This window comes from Phocoena sinus, chromosome 14 (genome assembly GCF_008692025.1).
Source record: "Phocoena sinus isolate mPhoSin1 chromosome 14, mPhoSin1.pri, whole genome shotgun sequence".
Lineage (NCBI taxonomy): Eukaryota > Metazoa > Chordata > Mammalia > Artiodactyla > Phocoenidae > Phocoena > Phocoena sinus.
Genome location: NC_045776.1, coordinates 47511888 through 47539083, shown reverse-complemented (window position 1 = coordinate 47539083; position 27196 = coordinate 47511888). Strand labels below are relative to the sequence as shown.

Below are 27196 nucleotides of genomic sequence, written 5' to 3'. Positions count from 1 at the left end.
CTTGGGACCCAAGCATCTGCATCTCTTAAAAAGCTCCCCAAGGAAGTCTAATGAACACCTGAGTTGAGAACCAGTGCAAAGGCGGATGAGCAGAGACACTAGAGAGGAGCAAGTCGACATCGTCGACTGGAGATGCTCTCAGTCAGTCATTCTGTCACTCTGAACTGTCACAGCACTTTTTCTTAAATAGCCAACCACACTTTTAGAGGTGACAATCTCCAGGATGGCCTAAATCAACGTCCCGTTTTACAAATGGAGAATGTAACGCTCTAGGATGCACAGCTGGCTAGACAGAGAGCTGACTAGACAGAGAGCTGGCTGTAAACCCTCCATGCTGCCCCTGGGGGGATGGGCAGAAGACGGTCACATTGAAGGCCATGGAGGACACCCTCCCACGAGTCCACTAATCAGTAGGATGTTACTTTTTTTTTAAATCTGATTTACAGAGTACTTTTCTATTGAATAATTTTGTTTTCAGAAGCACTTGTGGCTTCATACTTTTTCATGTCTACTAACTCAAGTTAGTAGATTGCCAACCAAGTTTCTGTCCTAATATATTATACCTAAGGAAGATGGTGAATGAGGTAGAGGGCTGGGTGAAGGTGTGTGTGTTTGTGTTGTGCAGTTGCGTGTGCGTGTGTGTGTGTTTGTAGGTGTGGGTACACAAACGAGAGGTGTGTGGGGAGCTGTCACTGCAGTGGAACCTGGACTCGGAACAGCAGGGAAGGAAGGAGATGGGGACAGAAAAGTCAGCATTGCAACCAGTGGGTCCCCTTCCCTCCTTTCGGCTGAGATGGGACAGGAAGGATACAAAATGGGTGGAAGGGAAGAGAAGTGCTAGGTTGATATCTCAAACTTTTTGAAATGTGAGGGTTCAATAAATTTATTTATATTTTTGGCTGCGTTGGGTCTTCGTTGCTGAGCGCGGGCCTTTCTCTAGTTGCGGCGAGCAGGGTCTTCTCTTGTTGCAGAGCATGGGCTCTAGGAGCGCACGCTCTAGGCACATGCCGCGTAGTTGCAGCACGCAGGCTCAGTAGTCGTGGCGCACGGGCTAAGTTGCTCCGTGGCATGTGGGATCTTCCCGGACCAGGGATCGAGCCCGTGTCTGCTGCATTGGCAGGTGGATTCCTAACCACTGTGCCACCAGGGAAGTCCAAGCATATATTTTTAAATGTCCATAATAAAAAGTTTTTCTTAAAAAAAGGGGGAGATTGGGGCTTCCCAGGTGGCGCAGTGGTTGAGAGTCCGCCTGCCGATGCAGGGGACACGGGTTCGTGCCCCGGTCCGGGAAGATCCCACGTGCCACTGAGCGTCTAGGCCCGTGAGCCATGGCCGCTGAGTCTGCGCGTCTGGAGCCTGTGCTCCGCAACGGGAGAGGCCACAACAGTGAGAGGCCCGCATACAGCAAAAAAAGAAAAAGGGGGGGGGGGGGGGAGATTGCTAAGCTGGGTATTATTATAATGTTAAAAAAAATCACCAGTTAACTTACTGTTATTGAAACCTTACTTATCACACAGCATTTAATTCATTTATAACTGTTAACAAAATTCTAGAAATAGTTCTTTATAGTTTCCAGACTTGGGAAGTTCATCTATATCTCATGAACACAGATAAAAATGAATTCAGAGCTTGTTATAGAAATGGATGGAAGTAATTTAAGAGAAGGAAGAAAATACCTTCTAAGTAAAAGCAAACAGAACAAATTATATCTACTTATGGGGAAGTAGCGTTTCCAGTACCTGTTCCCTGTGGCAACATCATTTTCTTTAATGATACACAGAGCTGAAGAAAGTAGGGGAGAAAGGAAAAGCAAGTTTAAAATATAAGAAAATGTATGAGAGCGCCAACAATCGCAGAACCCGGCGTTTTGGAGAATTGATCGCTGACGGCAATACTGATGACTCAGAGGGAGCCCAGAGCCACGCAGGGGGCTGCTGACCCTCCAAGAATCTCAAGGCTCCTCCCCTGACTCATGGGGAAAGTTGTTTAAATTAGGAGAAATTACATTAACTGCTTACTATGAAAAATGTATTATAATTAACTTGATTTTTTAAAAAACACCAGAATTTACAAAAGTAGCCTTTTTATTCCTACATTTATTGAATGCCGACCATGTTCCTGGTGCTCTGCCAGGCCTCTTCAAATGAACATGATACACTCCTGCTGGGTGCTATGGAAGGACAGAGGACAGGGACCTAGCCAGCCCAGGGCAGGGAGGGAAGGCTTCCTACGGGAGGCAACCCTGTGCTGGGTCTTCAGGATCACCAGGTGTAAGGGGAAGGGCACAGGGCCTTGGAGAAGGGATTTCAGGCAAGAAAGAGCCTGTTGGGTGAGGTGGGCAACACCAACAAGTGAGAAGCATCTCTCTCAAAGGGTCAACCTGAGCAGAGCATGTGAGGGCACAAGAGCTTGGCCGTGGTGCCTTCAGTAATATCTCGGAAGCCCCTGGATGTTCAGCTCTGACTCACAGGCCTGGGTTGGAATCCTGGCTTTACCATCTTCAGGACCAAATCGGTTTGAGTTTTGATTTCTTCATTTGAGGAATGGGATAATACCCTGTCCAAAGAATTTTTACGAGGAATAAATGGATGTCTAATACGAGCTACATTTACCGAGTGTCCACCACATGCAGGGCACAGTACTGAGCCTTCACAACAACTCTGCTAGGTAGACACCATCACCCTCATTTTACAGGTGAAGACACTGCAGCCAGTCCACCAGCGCAGAGGCAGTGGGACTGCAGAGCCCAGCTCAGGGCCACTCCCTTACTGCCCAGTGGTCGCTCTGCCTCTCGGTTAAGCCTGGGCTCCATAAATGTTGACAGATTTTCATCCTTTGGAGATGACATGCAATGCCCAAACAGAATCCGATGGTATATAAAATCCTGTTGTGCATCTTAAATCGGAAGACTTTTTATTTCTTTGGCTGTGCCCCCGGGCATTCGGGATCTTAGTTCCCAGCCCAGGGAACTTGCGCCCCCTGTGGTGGAAGCACAGAGTCTTAACCACTGGACCACCAGGGAAGTCCCGGAAGACAACTTTTTACATCACCTGGTCCTGCTCTTTGGTTTGAGCAAGTGTCTGTTTTAAGATGATTTCTAGGGCAAAGGGCTACTTTTTAAGGTCAGTCCTGGATCAGAGCATCATGGTGTCCCATGGGGGCCCACTTTGGTACTTTCGGCTCCAGCGGTTTCTGTTTAGGCTTCCCCTTGCTTTCTCTGTGGGCAGGCAAGCCCGCACGTGTGCACCAGTCAGCCCCCCAGGTCACCCCCACCGCTCCCAACGGGCTGTTCTATATTTGGAGGTATTTGTGACACACTTCTTTTTTCTCTTGACTTAAAACTCTAGAATATGTTTTCCATTTTACAGTAATAATTACTATTCAGAGAAAAAATGTTATGAAACATTTTTTGAGTTTGTGTTAGGCGCTCTGCTAAAAACTCTATGGATTATCTGCTTTAATCCTCACAGCAACGGCAGAGTATTTACAGGTGATGCTTCGATGTTACTGATGGAGAAACTGAGGCGCAGAGCCACCAGGTCACTGCTGAACTATGCAGCCTCCCGTCCTGGAAGAGGGAGGGCCAGCCCAGCCTCGACACTGTCTCCGACTCTCAGTGTCCGTCTGTCCCAGAACACTTGCTCCTTTCCCACTCAGACACCTCCCGCCAACCTTTCTGCATCTTGCAGCTGCACTCCAGTTTTCTCGTTTCCAGTGTCTTGTTACATAAGCAAACCCTTTTGCATGTGTTCCCGTCGAATTGAACTTACTTTTGAGTGACTGTTCTTATTCCTGGGATTCTGAGTGTTAGCAGCCCCAGCTGTTGAAGGAGTGCCTTCCTATATGATGAAACATTCCTGCCTCTTCCATTTGTGCCCTCCATCTCCCTCATAAATGGCATGAACTCAGCCCATCCCCGTGTGGCTGTGCTCTCCCAGCGGCCCCACACTCTCCACCATACTTTGAGGCTATCAGTAAAAACAGGATGTGGAACGGAGCCCGTCCCTATTTCCTCTGGTATCTCACTAGCCCAGGCTGTTGGGACCGGCTTACAGTACGTCACAGCAGTCCTTTCACATAAAAGCATCCAGTTAACTATATGACACTAGGAGAGGGCTAGGGCGAGCCAGCTGTTTCTGTTTTCAATTTAACAATTTTTTTCCTACTTGTAATGGAGCCAGCAAAACAGAAGTTTACAGGGAAGTATTTACATATTTTGCTTAGTACCTAGAAGTGAAAAAACCAGAGGCTTCACACAGCGCTTAATATAAAAAGAAAGAATAAGAAAAATATAATTTACTTAAAGGCGAGGTAAATGCTTTTTGAAAACCTAACAGAAGATGTATGGAAGAAAGTAAGTGAATCTATACTGTCTCCTTTGTACCCCTATCCTGCTACACAGACACACACACACACACACACACACACACACACACGTCATTACCAACACCGTTCAAGAGTCTTATGAGTATCATTCAAATACTCAGGAGTATTGAAAGGTGGTTGGATGAATGAAAATGAATTATTCTGTCACTGTATGACTTCAGAGTGACTAGGAGGCTTAAAAACACTTTCAGAAACTAGGCTTTTGAGTTTGAGGTGACAAAGACAAAGGGAGGAGATTTAGCCCCAGGACTGTGAGTTATACCTCCTTAGAAGAAGGAAAGAAAGTTGCTAATTGGACAAGAGTCATGTTTACAGAGCTTCAGAAGGATCTACACATTTGAAAGAATATAAAAAATGTCCACCTACCCTTCTGTTGGAAACACCGTCTAATTGCCTCTTCATGATGTACCTGGTTGGCGTTGTACTCTCAGAAGCTTAAGATTTCGAATTGATGTCGCAAGATTATTTACATAGTCACCAAATCAAAAGTGACATGTGAAAAACATGAAGTTTGTATCAGCTCGTGATTCAAAGACAACATTCTCGGGTGTGTGGGGTTGAGAAATAAGGAAAGTGGCTGTTCACAGCACCTGCCTTTGGCTGTACCACGGTCAACGATGTGCTGTCACAGGTGCGTGTCTTGTGTAACCGTCCACGCCCTTCTGGGGCTCAGGCTTGGTTTACCACAGTTTAAGAATTTACCGAAAGGCATCAAGCCGGTCCATACACTCGCTGGGCGGTAGGTGTATCTATCGATGTTTCTTCCTGTCCCTTCCAACAAAAACCAGAAACAAGCCCTGACCTGCAAAACATTTGAAGAAACAAAAGTATCCCAGCTAATGACAAGAATTTCTCATGTTTCTTCTTCCTTTCTGTGATCATATAGAGAACGGGACAGACTGCAGGAGTCATTTGATAACCATTTGCTTCCCCTATCTTTTGTTCACATAACTTTTCATTTGCGAGTCCTGAGTGAAAGTACACTAAAGCCAAATCTTCTTTTACAAATAACTACTTTCTCGAAGCTTTTTTTTTTTTTTTTTTTTTTTTCTCGAAGCTTTTAAATCTCCATAAAGGATTACAAATGGGTTCTTCAAGAGCCTGTCAGGACGTGTGTTTGGAAATACAGACTGTGTCGTCACTGTTGGGTTTTTGTGATCATCACAGATGTCTGCCAGAGTGGAGACCAGAGCTTCATTCACACTGATCATGGCTCCCCAGGTTTGCTTCACTGTTATAACCTTTATTCCAGCCCATTCTAACGTGTCCAACAATCTTCTCTGAATTCCACCCTTCATGCCACCTTATTCCTTCTGTAACGTATCATCAAAATGGTGATGTCGTGATGAAGTACCTTAAGTACCACTAAGATTATGGATCGGCAGGATACACTTAAAAGATCCTTCTTTTTTTCTTTGACATTAACTCTCTTGCACCGCTTTGAGACTAGAAAGGTTTTCATTTTTTAAGTAAGCTCTGAAGCCCTCAGGACCTTCTAAGCTGTTTTTTAAAAAAAAAAAAAAAATCAATTTTTGGAGGGGTGGCAGGCACCTAGCCAAGCCCTAATGAGGCTGGGTGGGAGTTATGGAGCACGTTCAGCTCAAATCATGGAAACAGGTCTGGGTGAGTTCAGATTCACCTCTCGGTTACGAAGCCCTCTGAACCTGGTGAGTTCCGCCACTGTTTGAAAGTGGTGGTTAGCTGTTATGCACAGTTGTAATTTATCTTCTGAATATGGGGAACACAATAAGAAAAGCTGCACAGGAGTAAAAATAATCATTACCACCAAAAAAGATAAACAGCAAGGTCATTACTAAGCAAACCGACACATGGCGTTTATGTGGCAGCAGGAAGCCATTATCCAAGTGACTGTGTCATTTCTACTGACACTGAATCTTGATTAGATTCAGACAGTCCAGCAAAAAAACTGTATAATTGTGGGACTGAAGAAAGTTTTGGGGTTTTTTTAAACTTTTTTTTTTTTTTGCAAATGGAACTGCCACCCAATTGGAACTTCTGGGTGTCTGCCTTTGGAGTATGACCACATGAAATGCATACGCCTTGTAAGAGCACAACTGACTTCTCATCCCTCACCACCTCTCACATCCCTCATCCTCCCACCGGGACCACCCTGGGCACATTCAGAATCCACACGTCAAGCATTATGCACCTACTTCAGCTTGCTATTTTGGAGACAAATTGTTGCTACTTTCTATCTCCAGGCACCATGAGAGTAACCATTCAGAAGCATAATATTGATAATTCATCAACCTGAGTCAATAAATCCTGCATTTCTAATGAAAAGAAATGGCATTTTAATGGGTTATTTATATACTGATAATAGAACAAACTGGCAGACATGGCAGATGCAGTGAAACGGACTCTTCTAAGACCACAGCTCAAGTTTCAGCAGAGGGCATCTGGGTGTTCAGTGGACCCATAAGGGATCCTTCAGTGTGACTTCCAGAGTTTTAAGTCCTCAGAGTTTACATGCAAATTATAACATCATGTGATTTTGTTTTGAATAAATGCTTCTCTGCAGAAATTAAGGGAGGGGAAGTTTATTTTCTGCATTGGCTTAATAAAAAAGACTCCCCCAACTTGAGAATAACTTGTGCATTGTTTTATTCCAGGCAAGAATACACACAGCATAGACACCTCACTGTATCCTGCACAGAGAGATACGGAGAGATTAAGAGCTATATGGTAGACACAAGCTCTGGGGTGTGATATTCGGCCCACAAAGCTCTCTACGGAGCCAAAATGCGGTTTGTCTTTTGGAAATTCACCTAAAATTAATGTTGGTTCTCATTTGCCATAAAAAAGCTCTCAAACGAAGCACTCAACCAGAATCAGAGTTATGTGACCAACAGAAACTACAGGATTTAAGGAACCAAAGTCATAGGAGATATGTGAGCCGGGTTGTGGAGAATAACATTGTCAATTTTAAGCCCTTCTACTGGAACTATTCTCGAGAACACAGTAAAGTGGAACATATTTTTCATATATTAACCTTGTAGGAAATTACCAGAATCTTCTACGAAATACCTATGAATTAACTTTTTCGAACAAGTAAATAGGACATATAGTTTATTATCAAAGTACTTCTTGTATGATGAGGCAGGAAACATGAAAGTACAATAACGAACACAGGGCAAAAACAACGCTGGCGTCGCCCAATGACACCATTTATCACGACAGATCGAAATGAGCACAGTCCGTATTATTGTCCCAAGTGCTGAGAATCAAGCCAGAAGCACTAAGAAAAGCCTCGCTCTCACACTGTGTCTCTAGCCACACCACCGCTGTCCCCACCATGCTGCAGGGGGATGCATTGCTGTTTCACTGCCCTTCTCTGCAGATCTGTGGCCCAAACTCAGAGATGCAGGTGGATTGCCTGGATGCCAATGAAAACTGCTCATTTCCCTCACATCCTGGGATACAGATGGCGGCCGGAGACAAGGAATCTGCATTCTTTCAAGCATCTGGAGATGATCCGAGGGGCTCAGGGAGGAGATTATCAGTTGGAGGAAAACATTCTGAAGGCAGGTGTCACCCTTCTGTTAATCTGGCTCATTGGTCTCTGGGTTGTGACTGGATTGATTTATTCCCTTCTCCTTACCTTTTCCCTTCAGCGTAATTAACCTAGAAAATTCCTTTCTGGTCTCTGCCTTGAAGGAAAAAGGATGTTAATCTTTGCTGCCCAGATTGGACTAGGCTTGCCGTTACGATCTGACATCACTGTTAGCACCTGATGATTCAAAATGTTTGACCTTCTCACTGCAGCAGCCCTGTGATGGCTGAGCTGCTCCAGGTCAGAACAAAACTCACTCAACTCAACTAAGCAAAACTCATTCAACATTCGACAAATATTTATCAAGCGTTGCCAGGCACAGTTCAAAGCACTGATGACTACTGGTAGATGTATTATTTGTTCTAAAACTTAAAGTGTAAGCTTAGAGGGCATGTTTTAGAAATAAATTAAAAATTTTTTAAAAACAATTTTTCTGATTGGTGCAGGCACGTGCGTTTTGTGCAGTGGTGTGAACCTGCGATAGTTTGCTACATCGCGGGGCACTCAGGTCCACTGCTCCAGTAGCAACGGGAAAGGGAGGAGGCCAGCAGAGAGGCGGTGACTAACACATCAGTGGACCTAGACACCCCTAACCTGATTAGCAGCCCTACCTATCCTGGCATCCAGTAGACCACTCTTTCCCGTGGGCACAGCGTGCTGGGGCCGAAGCTGGTCACTGAATGTTGTGCTAATGATTTTCTCTTCACAGGTCAACCCAGTGGCCATCAGCAGGTGGCAAGATCACTGGTCCAAGGCCAACTCTGTCCCTTGCTGTGGGACGACTGTGTGCACTGGACATGGGGGCGTGAATAAAAGAGCTTCCTGAAACCCACAGGCAAATAAGAACAAGATTCATTTATCCCATTGCCCAGTCTAAGGCGGTGCTTTGCAGACTTTTTAAAGTCATGACACGCATAGAAAATGATAGCACTGTATTTGTATGACACTGGACGGCAGGAGACCAGGCCGGGAGCTCCGGTACCACAAGGGCGGCAGGGCTCACACACGCCCCAGCGCTGACCCAGAGTTAGGTGAAGGCCACCTTGAGAATAAAATAGCTTGAGATATTGTAGATGAGCTGTCCCCTTGGCTAAAGCTCACCTTTAGAACACAGTTCCAGAAGGTGGGAAGATGGACTGCATAGCTGAACACGGGAAGCGTTAGCAAATCCCATGCCCAGGTCCAGACCAATGAAATCAGAAACTTTGTGGGAAGGACCAGGTCGTTTTTTGAATCCCAGATGATTCTAACATGCCCTCAGGATTGAGAAGCATGGCTATAGAAGAATTGAAAAACCAAGGCCCTGGAGTCAGAGTGGGAGTTGGAATCCTGGCTCTTCCCCATTTGCTGAATAAGACTGAACACGTTGCTGAGCCTCGTAGAGCTTCGTGTTCTTATCTGCAACAGCCCCTCCTATAAATAGCTTATGGCGGCACACGGAATGATATAGGTAACGAGCCCAGTCCAGCTTTAAAGGTAACTTTCTATTTTGAATAGCTTTATTCAATTACTTGACCTTCATTGTTTTGAGGATCTGGCCTCTGGGTACAGAATCTTACCCAGTAATTAATTCATATATCAAGCAAACTTGTGAATGTCCCCTATGCCAGGCCCGATACTAGGTACCAAGAACACAAGGATGAGAACTAAGGAAGAAAGAGTTTTTCAGGAAGAGGGTTTCTAGCTAAGCTGAGGCTGAGTTCTCGGCAAGTGGGAAGTTAATAAGAATCGAGAACGTGACCTACAGTCCTGTCCTGAGTTGTTTCACGCTGAATACCCAGTGTTACTGCTCTGCCATCAAAGGCACCAGCACCATGTGGGGGGCGCAAGGCGGCCCTCACCTTCCTGGTCTAAGGATCAGGCTAAGGGAGCCGCTGGCCTTGTTACTGTTTACCTCCAAGGGGCTCCTGCCCACATTTATTTTAACATCTGTTAACTCTCTACTTTGGTCAACACCAAATCTAACTTCAGTCACCACCAACTGCAAAATTACAGAAAATGTACCAGAAACAATATCACAGTTGGGACTTCCCTGGCGGCGCAATGGCTAAGAATCCACCTGTCAATGCAGGGGACACGGGCTCGATCCCTGGTCCAGGAAGATCCCACATGCCGCGGAGCAACTAAGCCCGCGAGCCACAACTACTGAGCCCGCATGCTGCAACTACTGCAGCCCGCGGGCCTAGAGCCCGTGCTCCACAACAAGAGAAGCCACTGCAATGAGAAGCCTGCGCACCGCAACGAAGAGTAGCCCCTGCTCGCAGCAACGAAGACCCAATGCAGCCAAATAAAGAAATAAATAAAATAAAAAGAAGTGACATTTGAACTGAGTTAATATAAAAAAAAATCATGGTTAATATAACTAGCAAGGTGATCTGAAGATGATGGTCTGGCCTGGAGCTGTTCCACACCCATAGCCCAGACAGTAGACTTCACCCTGTACTTCCCTCCTGCTGAGATGAAGGGTGAACATATGTATTTGCCACACATCAGATAACAGGAGGTGAATCACAGAACTCAGAAGAGGCCGTTGATAAGGTGTGACCTGTGATACTGAAGCAACAACAACCTGTTTCTACATCAACTCTAAAATGTAAACTAGATTTTGTCTTGAAAATGTAGACCAACTAATAAAGATGTATCCTGAAGAAACAAACCATAGAATAAAATTATCTTTAGACTTAACATAGGAAGCAAACTACATCCCAAGGCTATTCATCCTGTTTTATTTTTCTTCCTACTTTACTTACTACCAACTCAAATATTGTTAATTGATTGTTTACTTGTTTATTGTCTGTCCTCTCCTGCCCCCAAGTAAACGACAAGAGAGCAAGGACTTTTGTTGGCCAGTATATGCCCTGGTTGACAAGGAACACAGAATAAATCTGTAGAATGAAAAAAAAGAACATGACAGGGAAAACTACAGGCCAGTACCTGTAATATGGCTGCATTTTTCTTTAAATGATTGTCAAAGATAAGACTTGATGAGCTAGATTACTTTAAAAGCTAGGCCCATGTTGTGCCCAAGTGGCAAAGAAAGTTTGCTGAATCTGCCAGCAATGCAGCCTAAGTTACTGAAGCTGGACTTTCAACACTAAACAGAAAATCCAGTTTCATCGTTTTGAAGGAAAAAAAAAAAAGTCTTTTGAAGCTGGTTTCATTTACTCTTTGCCTATATAAGTGAGGAGCAGTTTTGGAAAAGCATTGTTGTAAGATGAAAAGAAGAAACAGAGCAGAGGAAAACTTGTCCCTATAATCCTGGAGAAAACTTTCCATTTTTCATTGGCCAAGTGCTTTTCCTCCTTTTAATCCCTCCGTAAACTAATATTCTTTTTTTTTTTGTTTTAAGATCAACCAGTCAGAACTGCTCACCACTAGACTGTCCTCATTGTATGCATTTCCACAGGCGTTTTCCCAGCAGCAGGGATACGTTCTCTTTTTCCATTTTTGCTGAGACTGACTATATATGCCAGGTTGATGTCCACTCACCTAAAAACCCCCAATAACCTATTCTGTGATTTTTTTAAACAACTTGAGATAGATACTGAACTATAAATCATGCTGATCTAAAGAGCAGGTCATAATAAAAAGCTTTGTATTCAGTGCCACGCAATCATTCTGAAAGAAAGTTCAGGGAACTGGCAAACAAACAGGATGCATTAACTTGGGGGCATTTTTGTTGAGATCCTGAAGTGTGAGCCTGTGTGATGACAACGTGGGACACACCACGTGTGTCTAGGGACCGTAGCGTAACCTGGAACTGTGAAGTCAAAGCCAGAGCACAGAACCCCCAGCCCTGACACGGGATTACAGAAAACCCCCGGGGCTGGTGCACAGCAGTTACTCGGAAATCCAGACATTAGAATTTAATTGTCCTGAGAGTGCGGACCAACCCCTTAACGTTGCAAGTGCCCCACTTTTCCTTCAGTGCAGCTCCACGGAACCACCCTGGAATGGCCGGCACATCGGGGGTGAAGCCTGCCAAAACCAGATCTCTACTGGCAAGGCACACATTGCCTGGCATCGCCATGCTGAAGCTCCAGATACACACACCCCTTGGGTGGCCATGGGTGTCGACTGCAACGTTGAAAGCTGAGTCTCTTGAGTTTTGCAATTACCTACATATGCCAGTGTGCTTAGTAACCGCTGCAATTTAGGAGAGACCAATTCAGCATAATCTCCTTGTGTCGGAGTTAACTCATATACTTGGTCTAAAATATACAAAAGCTCTGTCAAGCAGGCAGATCGGATGGCTCAGGGGGTTGTAACAGGAGACTGTGTCTTTCACCTCTAGGTTAGTAGCTCTTTTAGCTAAGATCCCTGCCTCACTGCCACCCCATAGGTGTGGTTAACCAGCAGTATCTGCCCACTTTTTGGTTTTAAAAAGTCCACATCTGAATAACCATCAATATAACTGCTGTTAATATTGTTTTCGTTCGAGGTGACAGTAAATGATGACACAGACCTAACTTTGAACTCAGACTTACGTCTTCTTTTAAAGCATAGAACATTTCTTTAATATCACACACACGTGTGGCTAAGAAGATATTTCACTGTCAACAGTAGGAGATTTTAAAGAGGCCATGTACTTTGGTACCAATATTATTTATTTATGACAAATTAGATACCTAGATTTTTTGTTACCAATGATGTTAGTGGGTACCTTGGATTTCTGAGTCAGATATGATCAGGTCTGTCCTTAAAATCTGGGGGGCTCAGGGCAAGAGTACAAGTGAGGTCCACCTCCCATATGCCTAGATATTTACAACTTAGAAATCAGGGTAACAAATTGTTAAATATCTTCTATCTTCTTTGTATATCTATTTAAAATATATATATATTTTTTGGTTTTACTTATTTGATGTAAAATTATTGCAGGTCTGAACTGGGTGTTTTTCTTGGTGACTGCAATTCAAAATAGCAACGAAAATTGGAGACTTGTAGGCTCCCCTGAAAGGGAACAGTGTTTTTCACTGAGGTGGTGTGGCTCAGCCTCTGTCTCATAAACACTTCCAAAGAACTGTTTTGCATCTCACACGAAATGTTGGTAAAGACAGACCACACCACGAATGTATGCAGTACTTCAGTTAATTTGAAGCCTTTATGTCCAGTCCTGTTAGCTAAAAACAACTCAATAGGCTTCCCTGGTGGCGCAGTGGTTAAGAATCTGCCTGCCAAGGCAGGGGACACGGATTCAAGCCCCGGTCCGGGAAGATCCCACATGCCATGGAGCAACTAAGCCCATACACCACAACTACTGAGCCCACGTGCTGCAACTACTGAAGCCCGCTCGCCTACAGTCCATGCTCCGCAGCAAGAGAAGCTACCGCAATAAGAAGCTCGTGCACTGCAACGAAGAGTAGCCCCCGCTCGCCGCAACTAGAGAAAGCCCACGCGCAGCAATGAACACAGCCAAAAAAATAAATGAAATAATAAATAAATTTATAAAAAAATAAAAAAAATAAAAACCACCCAGTAATGGAAATGAATAACAACATAAGTAATTAACCTTGTTGTAAAATATAAACGTCAACTTGCATATTGAATCCGTACTCAGGGTGTACAAGCCAAAAAAAAAGAAAAAAATAGGGCATGTGGGTGCACAGACAGTGGAACCAGGTAACCTTGCTAATTAAAGAAATGAAGATCAAAATGTAATTTCTTTGGTGGAATGGCCATTATGATATAGCATGGGAGATTCATTAAGTAAGAGGCCTATGTTCAGTTGGAGGGACCATACAAAGCCATATGGTTAAAATCAGGATCTCTTAGGAAAATCGCAGAGTTTCCCGTTTCACTGGTCTGGGGCATGGCCTTTCATGGCCTTTTGATGCTTTGCAGGTGCTTCTAATGTTTAGCTGTGTGGTCCAATGTACCACTTTCTGGGGACAATGTTCTAAAGGTAGCCTTTAGCACAGAGGACAAGAAATAGAAACAGAATAAAAAATCACCCACAATATTTCAAAATGGAGTAAAGGCCCTTTGCAGGACCTTTGAAATTATAGAAGGACACCTTTAGGATCACTTGTTACAAACAACTTAGTACTTTTACACTACAAATCTCCCCCTGAAATCCTAGAAAAGAAAACCAAGGAAAAGGCCCTTTTCCCCACTGGGCTACACCAAGGAAAGTGTGAGCGAGAGAGGAACCAGGGTGCTCTAAGAGGGAGCGTAGGATCCCTCGTCCAGTAGGATGAGACGTATTCAAGACACCCAGAAGCTAGAGAGCTCAACTTGGAATTACTTGTAATTCTATGGTCAGGGGCAACCTAATGTCCTACAATTTATCCCCAAAAGGTTGATATATGTGAGAGATTTTCCCAGAAGTTGGAAGGAGCATCTGACATCTGCGGAAAAAGCACGAAGAACTATTTCTTCTCTATATCTTTGACTACTGAAAGTTGTGGATGGGTCCCATTAAACTGACTGCTGCTTTGAAATGAACACTTAATTTCTTTCCAAGCACCACCCCCCCCCGCCCCTTCCCAAATCCAAGAGGAAGCAAAGCAACACACAGTGGCCCATTCAACATCCACAGCATTGTTTTCCAGCCAGTGTCATCAGTTTTAGGTGTAAGCAACAGAAACATAAATTACTTGTAGGGCTTGTTTCCAAAAGTTTGGACATAGGCTTAAAAATATCTCCTAACAAAAAAAGATGATCTTGGAATAGCTCGGCAGTTCCAAGACAGGTGGGGACGTTAAAGATAAAGGACCAGGGCTTCCCTGGTGGCGCAGTGGTTGTGAGTCCGCCTGCTGATGCAGGCGACACGGGTTCGTGCCCTGGTCCGGGAGGATCCCACATGCCGCGGAGCGTTTGGGCCCGTGCGCCATGGCCGCTGAGCCTGCGCGTCCGGAGCCTGTGCTCCGCAACGGGAGAGGCCACAACAGTGAGAGGCCCGCGTACCGCAAAAAAAAAAAAAAAAAAAAAAAAAAGATAAAGGACCAGAAGGTGCAGGCAAGGAGGCCCTTGAGCCTTTATAAATCCAGGCAAGTATCCAGAAGTGAGGCTGTTTCTGTGGTCTAGGAAATGAAGGAATGGGATATATTTGGAGTTTGGAAGGCAGTTGGAAAAGAAACAATTGCTGGGTTTGGCAGAAGATTAAGTATAAAGGCAATACAACGTGTTGGGCACAGGGCCATGTCGTGCTTTCCATAATCACATTTAATCATCCCAATAACCTTGGAAGAAGACATATTTGTGTCTATTTTACAAGACAGAAGACAGGCACTTAGAAATTGAACCTATCCATGGCCAAACAACTATTAAATGGGAGCGTCAGCGTTCAAACCTGGGACTAATGAACCACATATTATTTTTGATGTTGCTCCCAGGACACTGGGAGCATAGAGGTGACAGCGAAGCATAGAGAAAGGTCAAGAAAGAAAGATGAACAATTTTATCTTTTCTAATTAAGTTGGTGAAAGAGAAATTCAATTTATGATGCGTGTAAGAATCAGGTTTCGGGAGGGGGAGGTTTAATGAGATTTTTTAAAAAATCTGTGCATATATATAGTTCAGTGCTGTGCAACAGCAATAGTGAGACATGTCTGTAATTTTGTGTTTTCTGGTAGCCACATTAAAAGAGTAAAAAGAGGGGCTTCCCTGGCGGCGCAGTGGTTGAGAGTCCGCCTGCCGATGCAGGGGACGCGGGTTCGTGCCCCAGTCCGGGAAGGTCCCACGTGCCGCGGAGCGGCTGGGCCCGTGAGCCATAGCCGCTGAGCCTGCGCGTCCGGAGCCTGTGCTCCGCAACGGGAGAGGCCACAGCGGTGAGAGGCCCGCGTACCGCAAAAAAAAAAAAAAAAAAAAAAAAGCGTAAAAGAAACAGGTGAAATTAATTTTAATATATTTTATTTAACTCTATTATTATCTATACGACTCAATATATTATCATAGTATCACTCCAACATGAAATCAATATAAAACTTTTGAGATAGTTCACATTTGGGGGGCACTAAGTCTTTAGAATCCAGTGTATATTTTACACTTAAAGGACATTTCAGTTTGGACCAGCCACACGTCAAGTGCTCAAAGCTGCACGTGGCTAGTGGTTCCCATATGAGACAGTACAGATACCGAGAGTTCTGAATCCGTACTGAGATCCATGAAACGTGACGCACGTCTCAGGGGGAAAATAATAAGGGACAAAAAGGGGACTCTTAGGAATACCCATGGAAAGTTGGCCTGAGGAAGGCTCTCCAAATGAGACACTATCAGAGGTCTTTCATACTGCCAAGCATCGACACGATTGAAATGGCAAATGACTTGAGAGAGAGGAACTGAATTTACAGAGTCCCTCACCGTCTATCTTATATCACTGCCAATACGCCAATACGCCAAGTGACACCGGTGAGCTTCACAAAAGCCAAAACCCTGGTGGGCCTTAGGCAGTGGGAAGAGACCCACCCAGCTGCAATGAGCACGAGAAAACCTACCGTTTACAACCACATGCAAACAGTGTAATGACTAACTTCCCTCCTGTATCACAGTCTAATAATCAGACTGAAGGAAAAGGCCGCCAGATCAGACCAGTGCATTCTGCTATCGTCGAAAACTGCTTTTTGACTTATGACGTGCCCCCTAGAATTAAGTGTTCATCTGAAGAGGCACAGTGATTTTCTACTGTCGATGTTGGTGTTAGAAGGTTAGAAGGAATGGAAATAGAATTTTTTTTAAAAAAAGAACCTCCTTATATAATGACACTCTTAAGAAATACAACCAACATGTAACAATTTTGTAGCATCCAATAACAATGCATTTGGGGAGGGTGGAGACTCAGTAATACTAACAACTGACTGATATGATCATTTCACTTTAAAATATACATTTAAAAGAAATTTTTATTTTTTTGGCCATGCTGCACAGCTTGCAGGATCTTAGTTCCCTGAGCAGGGATAGAACCCATGCCCCCTGCAGTAGGAGCATGGAGCCCTAACCATTGGAACGCCAGGGAATTCCCAATATACAAGTGTTTTGGGTAACTGAATTTATAACATCTGCTTTTTAAAAATCATTTCATGTCTATTGTAGAAATGAAATCTGGAAATTGAGAGGGAAAATATTTCATCTTTTCTCAACCTTCACATTCCTTCATAAAATATCAGATAGTGAAGTGAGACTAACAAAAACCACAAAAGCAGTCTTTGTGCAGTTATGACAGTGATTCGTATGTCAGTGCTCTCTTCTTAGGCTGTAAGTTACCTGGTACCTGTCATATTGTAGGAGGTTCTCAGAAATGCAATGAGTGCTTTTCTGAAGCCCAAGTGCTGTGTTTCCATTCCATTTGAGCAGAAACAAGCAGAGAAACACCCTTTCTCCTGACATCAGCCTACGTGAGCTCATGCCTCTTCCTCTACCCACCAGCCGAATGGCCCGAAGATAAATTCCCTAATAGGATCTGCCTCAGCCCCCAGATCTAGGTGGAGCCAGGAGGGGTGTCCTGGGGCACAAAGTAAATTGTTTCCTTGGAAACTCCTTTAGAAAAGGCTGGGTGGCGGGACTTCCCTGGTGGTGCAGCGGTTAAGACTCCACATTCCCAGTGCAGGGGGCCCGGGTTCGATCCCTGGTCAGGGAACTAGATCCCACACGCGTGCCGCCACTAAGAGTTCATATGCTGCAACTAAGAGTTCATATGCCGCAACTAAGGAGCCCACTTGCCGCAACTCAGGAGCCCACCTGCCGCAGCTAAGACCCAGCCCAACCAAATAAATAAATAAACTTTTAAAAAAAGAAAAAGAAATGGGTGAGGGGGGCGTGGGAGGGGAGTTCGCATCAGTGTGGTGTACACGCCCATTTATAAACCACTCTCCCCCTTCATACCCTTTTCCTATTTGCTTATCTGCCTCGAGCGTTCATAACTTCCACTGCCCTTCATTTTTTTTTCAAACAAGGCTATCTTTCTGTACTTCTGCCAACTGTTCTAAATATACTGCCCTACTGATAAGAGTCTCTCTTTTCTTTTTTTTCTCCAGTTCACAAGTTGGGCCAACTATAAAATTCTAAGACTCGATAAGAAAGCGTGTTTTAGAAGAAGAGGACAGAAGAAAGGTCAGGGGTAGAAATCATCATCCTTTGCTTACTACGCTGAGAAACATGAAGCTCTCAGAGGGTGAAATATCACAGAACCCCATTCTCAGTGATACTTTCACACGTACTCGGCTAATCTCTGGATCAAACCCTGACTCGTAGGAGATTTACAGTCATGTCCCAGAGCTGCCTCCATAACAGGTGGCCCACACGATGCTTTCATGTCCTACCCCTGGCCCTGGCGAGGCTGCACTGCTAAGCTGGTCAAAGGAAAAACAGTTAGATCATCAAATACATGCACTCTGGAGCGTGACTTTGCGGCTTTTTGGATTACCTTGATTCGGGGTATTTGGTGAGGGTGGCCAGGCTGCTGGTGTACATGTGGCCGCCCACGTCGATGTGGACGGGTGCGTTGGATTTTGTGAGTTGTGCTGGAGTAGGAATGCCTTGGTTGTTCAGTGGAGATGCAGGAGATCTAGTGATCAGAGGTCTTGACATATTGGGCCGACTGTCCTATAGAGAGATAAGCAAGTTTAGACATGTCTTCTTTTGTGGAGAGAAAGGAAACCCATACATCCTACAGAAGAAGCCAGTGACTAGTGTTGATATTCGTTTGGCAATAAAATCTGGAAGATCAGCAAGCTCTCGCTTTTGTTGTAATGAATATCAAAAAGCCCCCCAAATCTGTAACAAAGAAAAGGAAAACTTCCCATGCTCAGAATCAAGGAGCTGAGCTAACGTTCATTTCACATCATCCCACACACCATGATGGCTTATTTAACTAATGAATTCTCACATCTAACAACTGGTTAATGGCATGTGGAGAACTACTATTCATTCCAAATGAAAAGATAACCCTTAAAACAGTCCACTCTAAATAAAATACACATGCTTTATCCTTCTCTTGGAAAACGTCCTTACTGCTGTGGGCTCGGGACAAATTCAGACCTTCGGCACTTGGGTTCTGCAGAATGCTTTCTTCAATTTCTATGTTCCAAATCAGGAAAAAGAGGATATGACTTGGTCTAGCCACCAGCTCATGTACTCAAAGCAACCTTGCAAATAGGCACCAGAAGTTCATCAGTCAACAGATGAAAAAAAAAAAAAAATCAACCCACACTCTACCCATCTGGTTCCTGTTTCTCTCCCTATAAGACTATGGAGCTGAGGACACTTTGAAAAGAATGTCCCCTCCAGTGATCAAGTATGTGCTTGGGAGCCACGAGCAAGCCGCTCTTCTGCATGCTGGGCTCCTGGAAGAGATCAAGTTCCCAAGGTTGGGCTGAGGCAGATGTTCGTGTACAATGTACTGCCCCACAGGCAACGGTACCACGGGAGCAAACGGAGCATCACGTGATGGCAGCGAGAGCATGCTAAAGAAACTGTACCCTTGAGAAAATAAAAGATGACATCCTTTCCATGGATACAATATAAATATTTCAAACACTATTCAGACATGGTTGATTGCTTTTAAATTAGAGCCCAAACCACAGACAAGTCAAGTCAGGTCTCTGGCACTCAACGAAGGGGGTCAAGTATTTAGAATCTACGATTGAGGAATAAGCTAAAAGAGCACTTATGCCTGAACTCCGCTAGGCGAACGCCACAAGGATACTCGCAGATTTATAACTTAGCCAGAGATTGTTTGCAAACATGCAAACAATGTGTGGTAGCGCCAGTGATAAGGCATAATAAAGGGATTTTGAGAAATGCCTTTGATGGAGATTACAAACGGGAAGTCATCTAGTTTTTGTGCATACAGCCCAGCATGATGAAATATAAATTTGCAAAACATCCTAGATTTTATGATCCGAAACAGCCTTAGGAGTTACCTGGGGCACAACTGTTAAGACTAGTTAGCATTAACCACACGTCCAGGCAAGACTGGAAATGCCCGTGCTTCCTGAAACTCCGCATCTACTGTGGACGGGGTGGTGATTGGGCCTTTACACGAAATATTGACCACCTGTGTGGTGCTTTTCTCCAGGCTGAATTAAACAGAGCTCAGGAACAGTCACAGAAAAAAAAGCTAATGTTTTATTTCTTAAATTGGGTGGTGGGTTCGTGGATGTTCACTGTGTTATCCTTTATACATTCCTGTATATTTTTAACAATGCAAAATAGATATTAGAAAACACGAGGGATGTTTGTAACACAGAGAGAAAAGTGAAAGAGGTACTGGATAGGGGAAAAAACTGAAAAACAAGGACACAGTTGGTAGGAAATATAAAACAGTTAAGGCTGGGAAATATTCAAAGTAGCATTTTAAAATTTGGGTGTCAGAAAATGAATTTTTCCTTTAAAAATACAATCATATAACCTCGACTTTTAAGAGCTACGTACTACCTGACTTCCTTTTAGAAAATGATTTCTTGGCTAAAGACACACACACACACACACACACACACACACACACACACACACATCCCCATCTCGGTTACAACTCAGTCCATCACAGCACTGCATCATCTGTAATAGTTTTTCAGTTGGACACATTCTATATCCTGCCTCTGGGTGCTCGGGCAAAAATGAACAGTTTTGCAGGGTTAATACTGTAGTTAGACTGTGACCTCACTCAGCACAGCTCTAACTCTGTGAGGTCTACGGAGAAGGAGGAAAAAGTGAAAGCATAACTGATCGGTTGAAGGATTCCTGATTTCTCAGGATATATACCATGTACGCTGAAAATCGTGTACGTATAGATATTACTAAATTTAAAGTTAAACCAGTGTTTCCTCAGTTGGGGGGTGAGGGGTAGTGGGGGGATTAACCCTTAAGGGCAAGGAGGAAGTTTCCTAATGGCTTGGCTCAGGCAGACTAGTAAGACTTTTTTTTTTAATTGAAGTATAGTTGATTTACAATGTTGTGCTAGTTTCAGGTGTACAGCAAAGTGATTCGGTTATTTATATGTATATACACACACACACACACACACACACACACTTTTTCAGATTCTTTTCCCTTATAGGTTATTACAAACTATTAAGTATAGTTCCCTGTGCTATACAGTAGGTCCTTGTTGGTTCTAGTAAGACTTGTCGTGTTATAACTGGTCCTTGGTGAGCCTTCCTACCTCTTCTCCGAGGCTCTCTCTTCCCATCCTGTGAGCTTTCTGTGTTCCGTATTTGTCCCGTTAGTTAGATCATTTCTAAAGCATTAACTGCTATTAGCTAATGGAGTTAAGGGTTTCCACTCAGTATTTTCTGCACTGATGCAGGCTGAAAGAATGCATAGGCTGGGGTGGGGGAGCATACTTGGGCCGGTGGTCTTGGCACTTGTAGGAGACCCTCGGATCTATTGCGTCAACTCCAGATGCTTCAGCGACACAACTCTGGCCACCTTCTCCCCTCACCAGTGACCGGAACTGAGACTTTCTCTTTTTTATCTATAGATGCTGAGGTCCCGGATGGGATGCCTGAGCCTACAGAAGCCACTTCCCTACCAGCCTAAGGATGAAGCCAATGCCCAGGGTGGCTGATCTGGGTCCTCCCTGGCACTGCTGAGACACCAAATCAACCAACTCTCAGCCTCCAATCTCTTGATTTCCTGATACTTGGGAAAATAAGTTCATCTTTAAAGCTGGTCTGAGTTGGGATTTCTGCTACTGATCCTGATTCCTACCCCTCCTGGATACAGCCACCTCCCCAAGAGGTCATTCGGCTTGGTGAGACTTGGCCTGTGATGCCAAGAACAGCTGCCTGCTGCCAGATGCAGCAGAATTTTCTATCATATTATCACCATTCTTCAACTACACTTTCCCATTTTTAATTGCTCGCCCAGCACCATCTCAGTTTGTATATGTCTTTTAGCATCTCACTTTTGATGAGACGAAAACCATGAACTTTAACCAGAGAGAGTGCAAGCGTCTTGGATGTGCCATCATCACTGCTGGAGAAACAGCTCAGAGCACTGAGGTGTATTCGGAAGGGTGGCCAGACAGAAATGTGTTTCTGATAATCCCCCTTCTGGAACAGACTCCTCATCCGGGTGGTGGTGGGCTGGGGGAAGGAACCCCACTCTAACATTAAGTTACTTGGTTATTGCCCCTTCCTTGTGCAGCCCACTGTTCCTTCCCTCCACAGTCCCAGGCAGTGTCCCCGGGGATGGACATACACCAGTGAACGGGACAGGCTGGTCCTGTTCAGTGGGAGAGAGAAGCCCGGAAACAGGTAGGGGAAGGCCAGGAGTTTACTGTGGCAGCTTAACTGCAGGGATACATAACCCAGTCTTGGGGGCTGGGAGGTGGGATGTGGAAGGCTCCCTGGGGACAGTCTAAGCTGAGATCTGATGGATGAGAAGTCAACTCACAGTGGGATGCAGGAAGGAGAGCACATGGTATATTCTAGAAATTAAAATTTCAGTACACTGTGAGAATTCTTCCACTTGTTTTCTTCCCAAGTATGGAGGGAAGGTGCAGGAAACGGAAGCTTGTAAGACAATGGTCTGAGGACCACAGAATTAAATGGTAACTTACAATGAACACATAAGTAAACCCACCATAACATCCTTATGAAGGGAAAAGGGGAAGAGGAAGAGCAAGGAAGCTCATAGCCAGCTTTCTAAACAGCGCTGTCCAACAGAACTTTCTGCAGGAATGGAAACAACGTTCCATATTTGTACCATTAAGTAGGGTGGCCACAACCTCATGTGGCTATCTGAGCCCCTGAAGTGGGGCTAGGGCGACTGAGGAACTAAATTTGTAATTTTAAGTTATTTTAATCAATTTAAATTTTAAGGTAGGTAGGCCAAGTGTGGCTCGTGGCTGTCATATTGGACAGCAGAGTAAACCCTGCTTGAACTTTTCTTAATCTATGGACGCCCAAATCATGATAAACTTGAACTTACCACTCAGGGAGAAGCAGGGACATTTTCAAGTGAGTACAAATGGTCTATGACTGCCCCCCCACCCAAAACATGCATTTCCCTCTCCCCTTCTAACAGTATTTCTCCCTATTTTACTGATTTTATGAAAATTAAAGAGATTAGTAACCACACAGCGGGGATGCTGCACACACACCTCTGGATCTCAGAGAGCCAGTCCTGAGACATAAAAGCACATCCCGAATGACTCCCTTCCCCTGAGGTGACAGACAGCAAAAGGAATCTGTGATGACAAAGCTCAGAACACTGGCCACCTTTTCTGGGGGGTGGGGGGTAGCTGGCTAGGAGGGGATAAGAACAAGCCTTCTGGAGAGCTAGAAAAGTCCTGAATCTTAATCTGGGAGGTTAAACAGCTGTACACGTATGTATGCCTAAGATTTATTCACTTGACTTTTTTTTTTTTTTCGATGTGGACCATTCTTAAAGTCTTTATTGAGTTTGTTACAATATTGCTTCTGTTTTATGTGTTTGGTTTTTTGGTCAGGAGGCATGTGGGATCTTAGCTTCCTGACCAGGGATCGAACCCAATACCCCCTGCATTGGAAGGCGAAGTCTTAACCACTGGACCGCCAGGGAAGTCCCCTATTCACTTGACTCTTACATTATACTTAAAAGGAAAATAAACCAAAAATAGTCTTGGAAGAAACTCCTCCAATCAAAACACTTTCCTGTTCAGATGGTTACTCATTTAAATTTCTGTGAAATACAGTCTTCTTTTAAAAGCCAGAAAGACGTTTATTATTCCCTCTCGTAGGATTCACCAAATCTGACTCTAATACCCTGACATGAAACAGCACCTGAAATTCTAGTTCTAATTCTTCTTTCCCTCGTTTCTATCCTGTAGAGATTTTCCAGGCATGTCGATCAGTTTATCTTTAAAATTTCCATTTCCCAGCTGCTTTCAGTCTGCCGCTTCCTTGTAGCTTCATCATCTATCTCACCTATCCAACAGAGCGGCAATGATTTTGGGGGAGGGATTTGACTTCAGGCATCTTTCAAAAGAAGCTAATGAAAACTTTGCCTCCTAAATCTAACCTTGCTGTGTGCTGTTCAAACAGGAGCCCCAGGGGCACCGCCTAGAACAAATGAGCTAAAGTTTAAACTGAAAGTTTTAATGACTTTATTTGTTAAGAATGTATGCCCCTGTCTCATGTCACGTTTCACTATCAAGTAGGACTATATTACCTCTATCACTGGGAAAAGAAACAGGTTTCTTAGGGATACTTCCAGAAAAGCATGTCTATAGTAAAATATTTACCTATATTATTTGATGTTATAATTCATAACATTCAATGGAGCAGCGAAGGAATTCAACACAAATAATAACTGTTCCACATATTTCAGCCTGGGTTTAAAATACATGTATTTATATCACACACACTCTCACACACATACTCAAGTAGCTTCTAAATTATATGGAATGCATGGAGAATGGAGTGTTCTGATTGATTCTGTTTTCTGATAGATGGCCAACCATTTAGGCCATGAGCCTGTAATCAAAGTGTCTTAGACCAGGATCCTGACTCCTAGGATGGAAATCTGTGATTACCTTGGGAGGGTTAGTTTAGAGCTGACACAATCCTGTTGGACTCACAGTAAAGGTTTTTTAGAGAGAAACATCCCTTCACTGACCATAGTTATTCAATCAGGTAGTAGGACTCTCAACCATAATGCCAACATATTTTGTAAGGGCCCTCACTGTTCCTTCATTCAAGTAGTATTGATTGGGCTCCTACTATGTGTCAAACTTCATGGTCTCTTCTGACTTTAAATAGCAGAATGACCCTGGAGAGAGAGAGAAAAAGAAATCTTTTCTTATGATTTCATATAGGTTTAAAAAAAAAGAACAACCAAGCCCTAGCATTATTTCAAAATTGAAGATTGTTTCTGTCAATCTCTGAAGTCAGCAGAGAATTAGGCTGAAAAGTCTTCTGAACATCCAAACTTGATATCAAATCTTCCATTCACTTTATTCACAGGAACTCCCTTCAAACTCATAGATCCTGCTTACTCTTAATTCAGAGACGCATAACAAGTGTGGTCATTGGTTTTCTAGCCTATACAAGAATCATCCAAAATTAAGTCATCCCCAGGTCAAACCCCAGACTAACTTAGATTGGAAAGTATATAATATATTGAAGAAAATTTTCTGCCCAAATATGATAAAGAAAAACTTTTTTTAAAGGTGAGACAAATTTCAAAAGTTTATATAGCTGGGGAAAAAATCACCTACACAGAACACCTCAAGTGTACAGGAGAAAGAGCCCTGGTTTTGGGAATCTGAAGACCTGGTGTGAGTTCAGGTTCAGCCTTTGTGTCATCTTGGAGAAGTTACCAAACCTATGGAACTCTCTAGTTTCCTCATCTGTAAGACAGGATGAATCTTCCCACCCAACAGAGAGATGAAGCTGGCAGTGGGTGAGATGTTTGTGAAGGCATACAATACAGTACATGGCACAGAGAAAGACAAAGGAAGTTTCTTTCCTTCTGCAGTGAAAAATGGAATTTAATACACCAGTATACCCGATGTACAGAGAAAATGTCTATGGATCCAGTGAGAAGTATAGAGAAGTTTTAAAGCAGTTGAGGAGGTAAGACCCATGGGTGAGAAAGACAGCGTTTTACACTGATAAAGTACTACATAGTGGGATACAGATAAATAAAAACAAAATAGGACAGAGCATAACAACATGTGAGTTACGTGCTTTGGACAAAGCCTATAAAAGGAAGTAGAGAATGAGATCATCCCAGTAGGTTCGTAAATGAAATGGCACTTGAGCTGTATTAATTTTTTTTTCAGATCAAATCTTAATTTCACAGATTAAAATAAAACAGAAATAAAAAATAGGAGACTTCAAAGTTGTTTCAAAATGACTAGCAACTGTGTTAAATTAATCTGCAATTACTTCCTAATCTGAAAAAGCAAAATGTTACTCTTCTTGCCTTGGGCCAGGAGTGGGGGTTACTATTGTTTATCTATTTTAATGCACAATCTTTGCCAGATATGGAGTGAGTGCCCTCAATGTGCCTTTTTCCCCTCCAGTAATGAAATACACATCCAAGAAGTTCCTGTATTAGATTATCAAGCTGGGACCATGAAAAGAACAACTATTTGCCAAGATTTCTCTGTTTTTTTTTTTTTCCCAAAAGCAAAGCGAATTTGTAAAAAGGGAACATTTTGATAGAATTTTGCTGTGTTTATTATAGCCGGATTAATTTTTAAATTAGATTTCTTAGATATTTTTAAATGTACTTAAAACATCACGGAGTATTTTAAAATAGACATTGTAGCTCAACTATGGATATTACTGCTTTTTAAAAATTAAAACATAGCATTAAAGCGAAAGCAGGCTCTGTCACAGTTCTATAGGGAAAGGACACTTTTTGCAAAAATATGTGTATGTACCATGAAAAAATTTGAAATTAAATGCACCAAAATATTAGTAGGGGGCAGGAGTGGGGGATGATGTTACAAGAAAATTTTGTTTTTGTTTTTTTCTCTGGTGCTTTATGGTGTTGAACATTTATTACTTTTGAAATTAAAAAAATATTATTTTAAACAAGGAGAAAAACAGCACTCGTTTGCTCAATCAGATCCATTAGTACATACTCTTGGCACACTATTATATCTTACTTTCATAATCAGCTTTTTTTGGACGTTTTTAAATGAAGGACTGAATGAAGCAATACAGAAATGGAACAGAACTTAGGGGTAATGCTTCCCTTCCCTTTATTTTCTCGCCAGGGAGGAAATGTGCGGAACAGAATATTAAGTGGGCCTCAGGTCACGGTAAGCCCATATTTAGCTGACACAAGTCTATTTAGTTTGATCCTGAAAGAAAGGGGCAGGGGCCTATGATTTCCACACTCTTGGGAGCTATCTGGTCATCTGTGCCCTCCCCTAGGTCCCCTCCATTCCCAGATCTAAAAGCCAGCAAGATGATAAAAGCCGCACGCGCACACCTCCTGTGTTTCCAGAAGTCGGTTCTGCACCTGCTTTCCTGGAAGGAAGATGCAGATGGCAGCAAAGGTTGACAGTGAAGCAGTGCCTGACACTCAGAGAGGGCCTAGTCTGAAACCAGAAACCTCTGCACAATGTTAAGTATTATCATCGTTTCACAGAGAAGGAAGTTGACTCTGAGGTCAAGTGGCTTAGCCTATAATTATCTAGTAGTGAATTTACTGTGATATTTTACACGCTAGCCATTGTGTACCAGGATACGGTTACCACTCTCTACTACGAGACGATCCATGCCCTGGTTTTCACAAGAGAAGGGAGAGATTTGTGTTGCTCCATCCACATTTTTCCACTTGGTCTGTTTTGGGATG

General features: G+C 43.5%; 1 protein-coding gene across 4 annotated transcripts in view; it reads right to left on the bottom strand.

Annotated features, from left to right (window-relative positions):
• The window catches only part of KCTD1 (potassium channel tetramerization domain containing 1), a 183361-nt gene that overhangs the window by 26611 nt on the left and 129554 nt on the right, over positions 1 to 27196 (bottom strand). For 3 of the 4 annotated variants that reach the window (XM_032602750.1, XM_032602751.1, XM_032602748.1), the window contains exon 2: positions 18321 to 18499. In XM_032602750.1, the coding sequence (XP_032458641.1) occupies positions 18321 to 18499 (179 nt within the window). Of the gene's footprint in view, positions 1 to 4776; positions 5189 to 18320; positions 18500 to 27196 lie in introns of those variants that run through there. The other variant, XM_032602749.1, reaches the window with a different exon arrangement.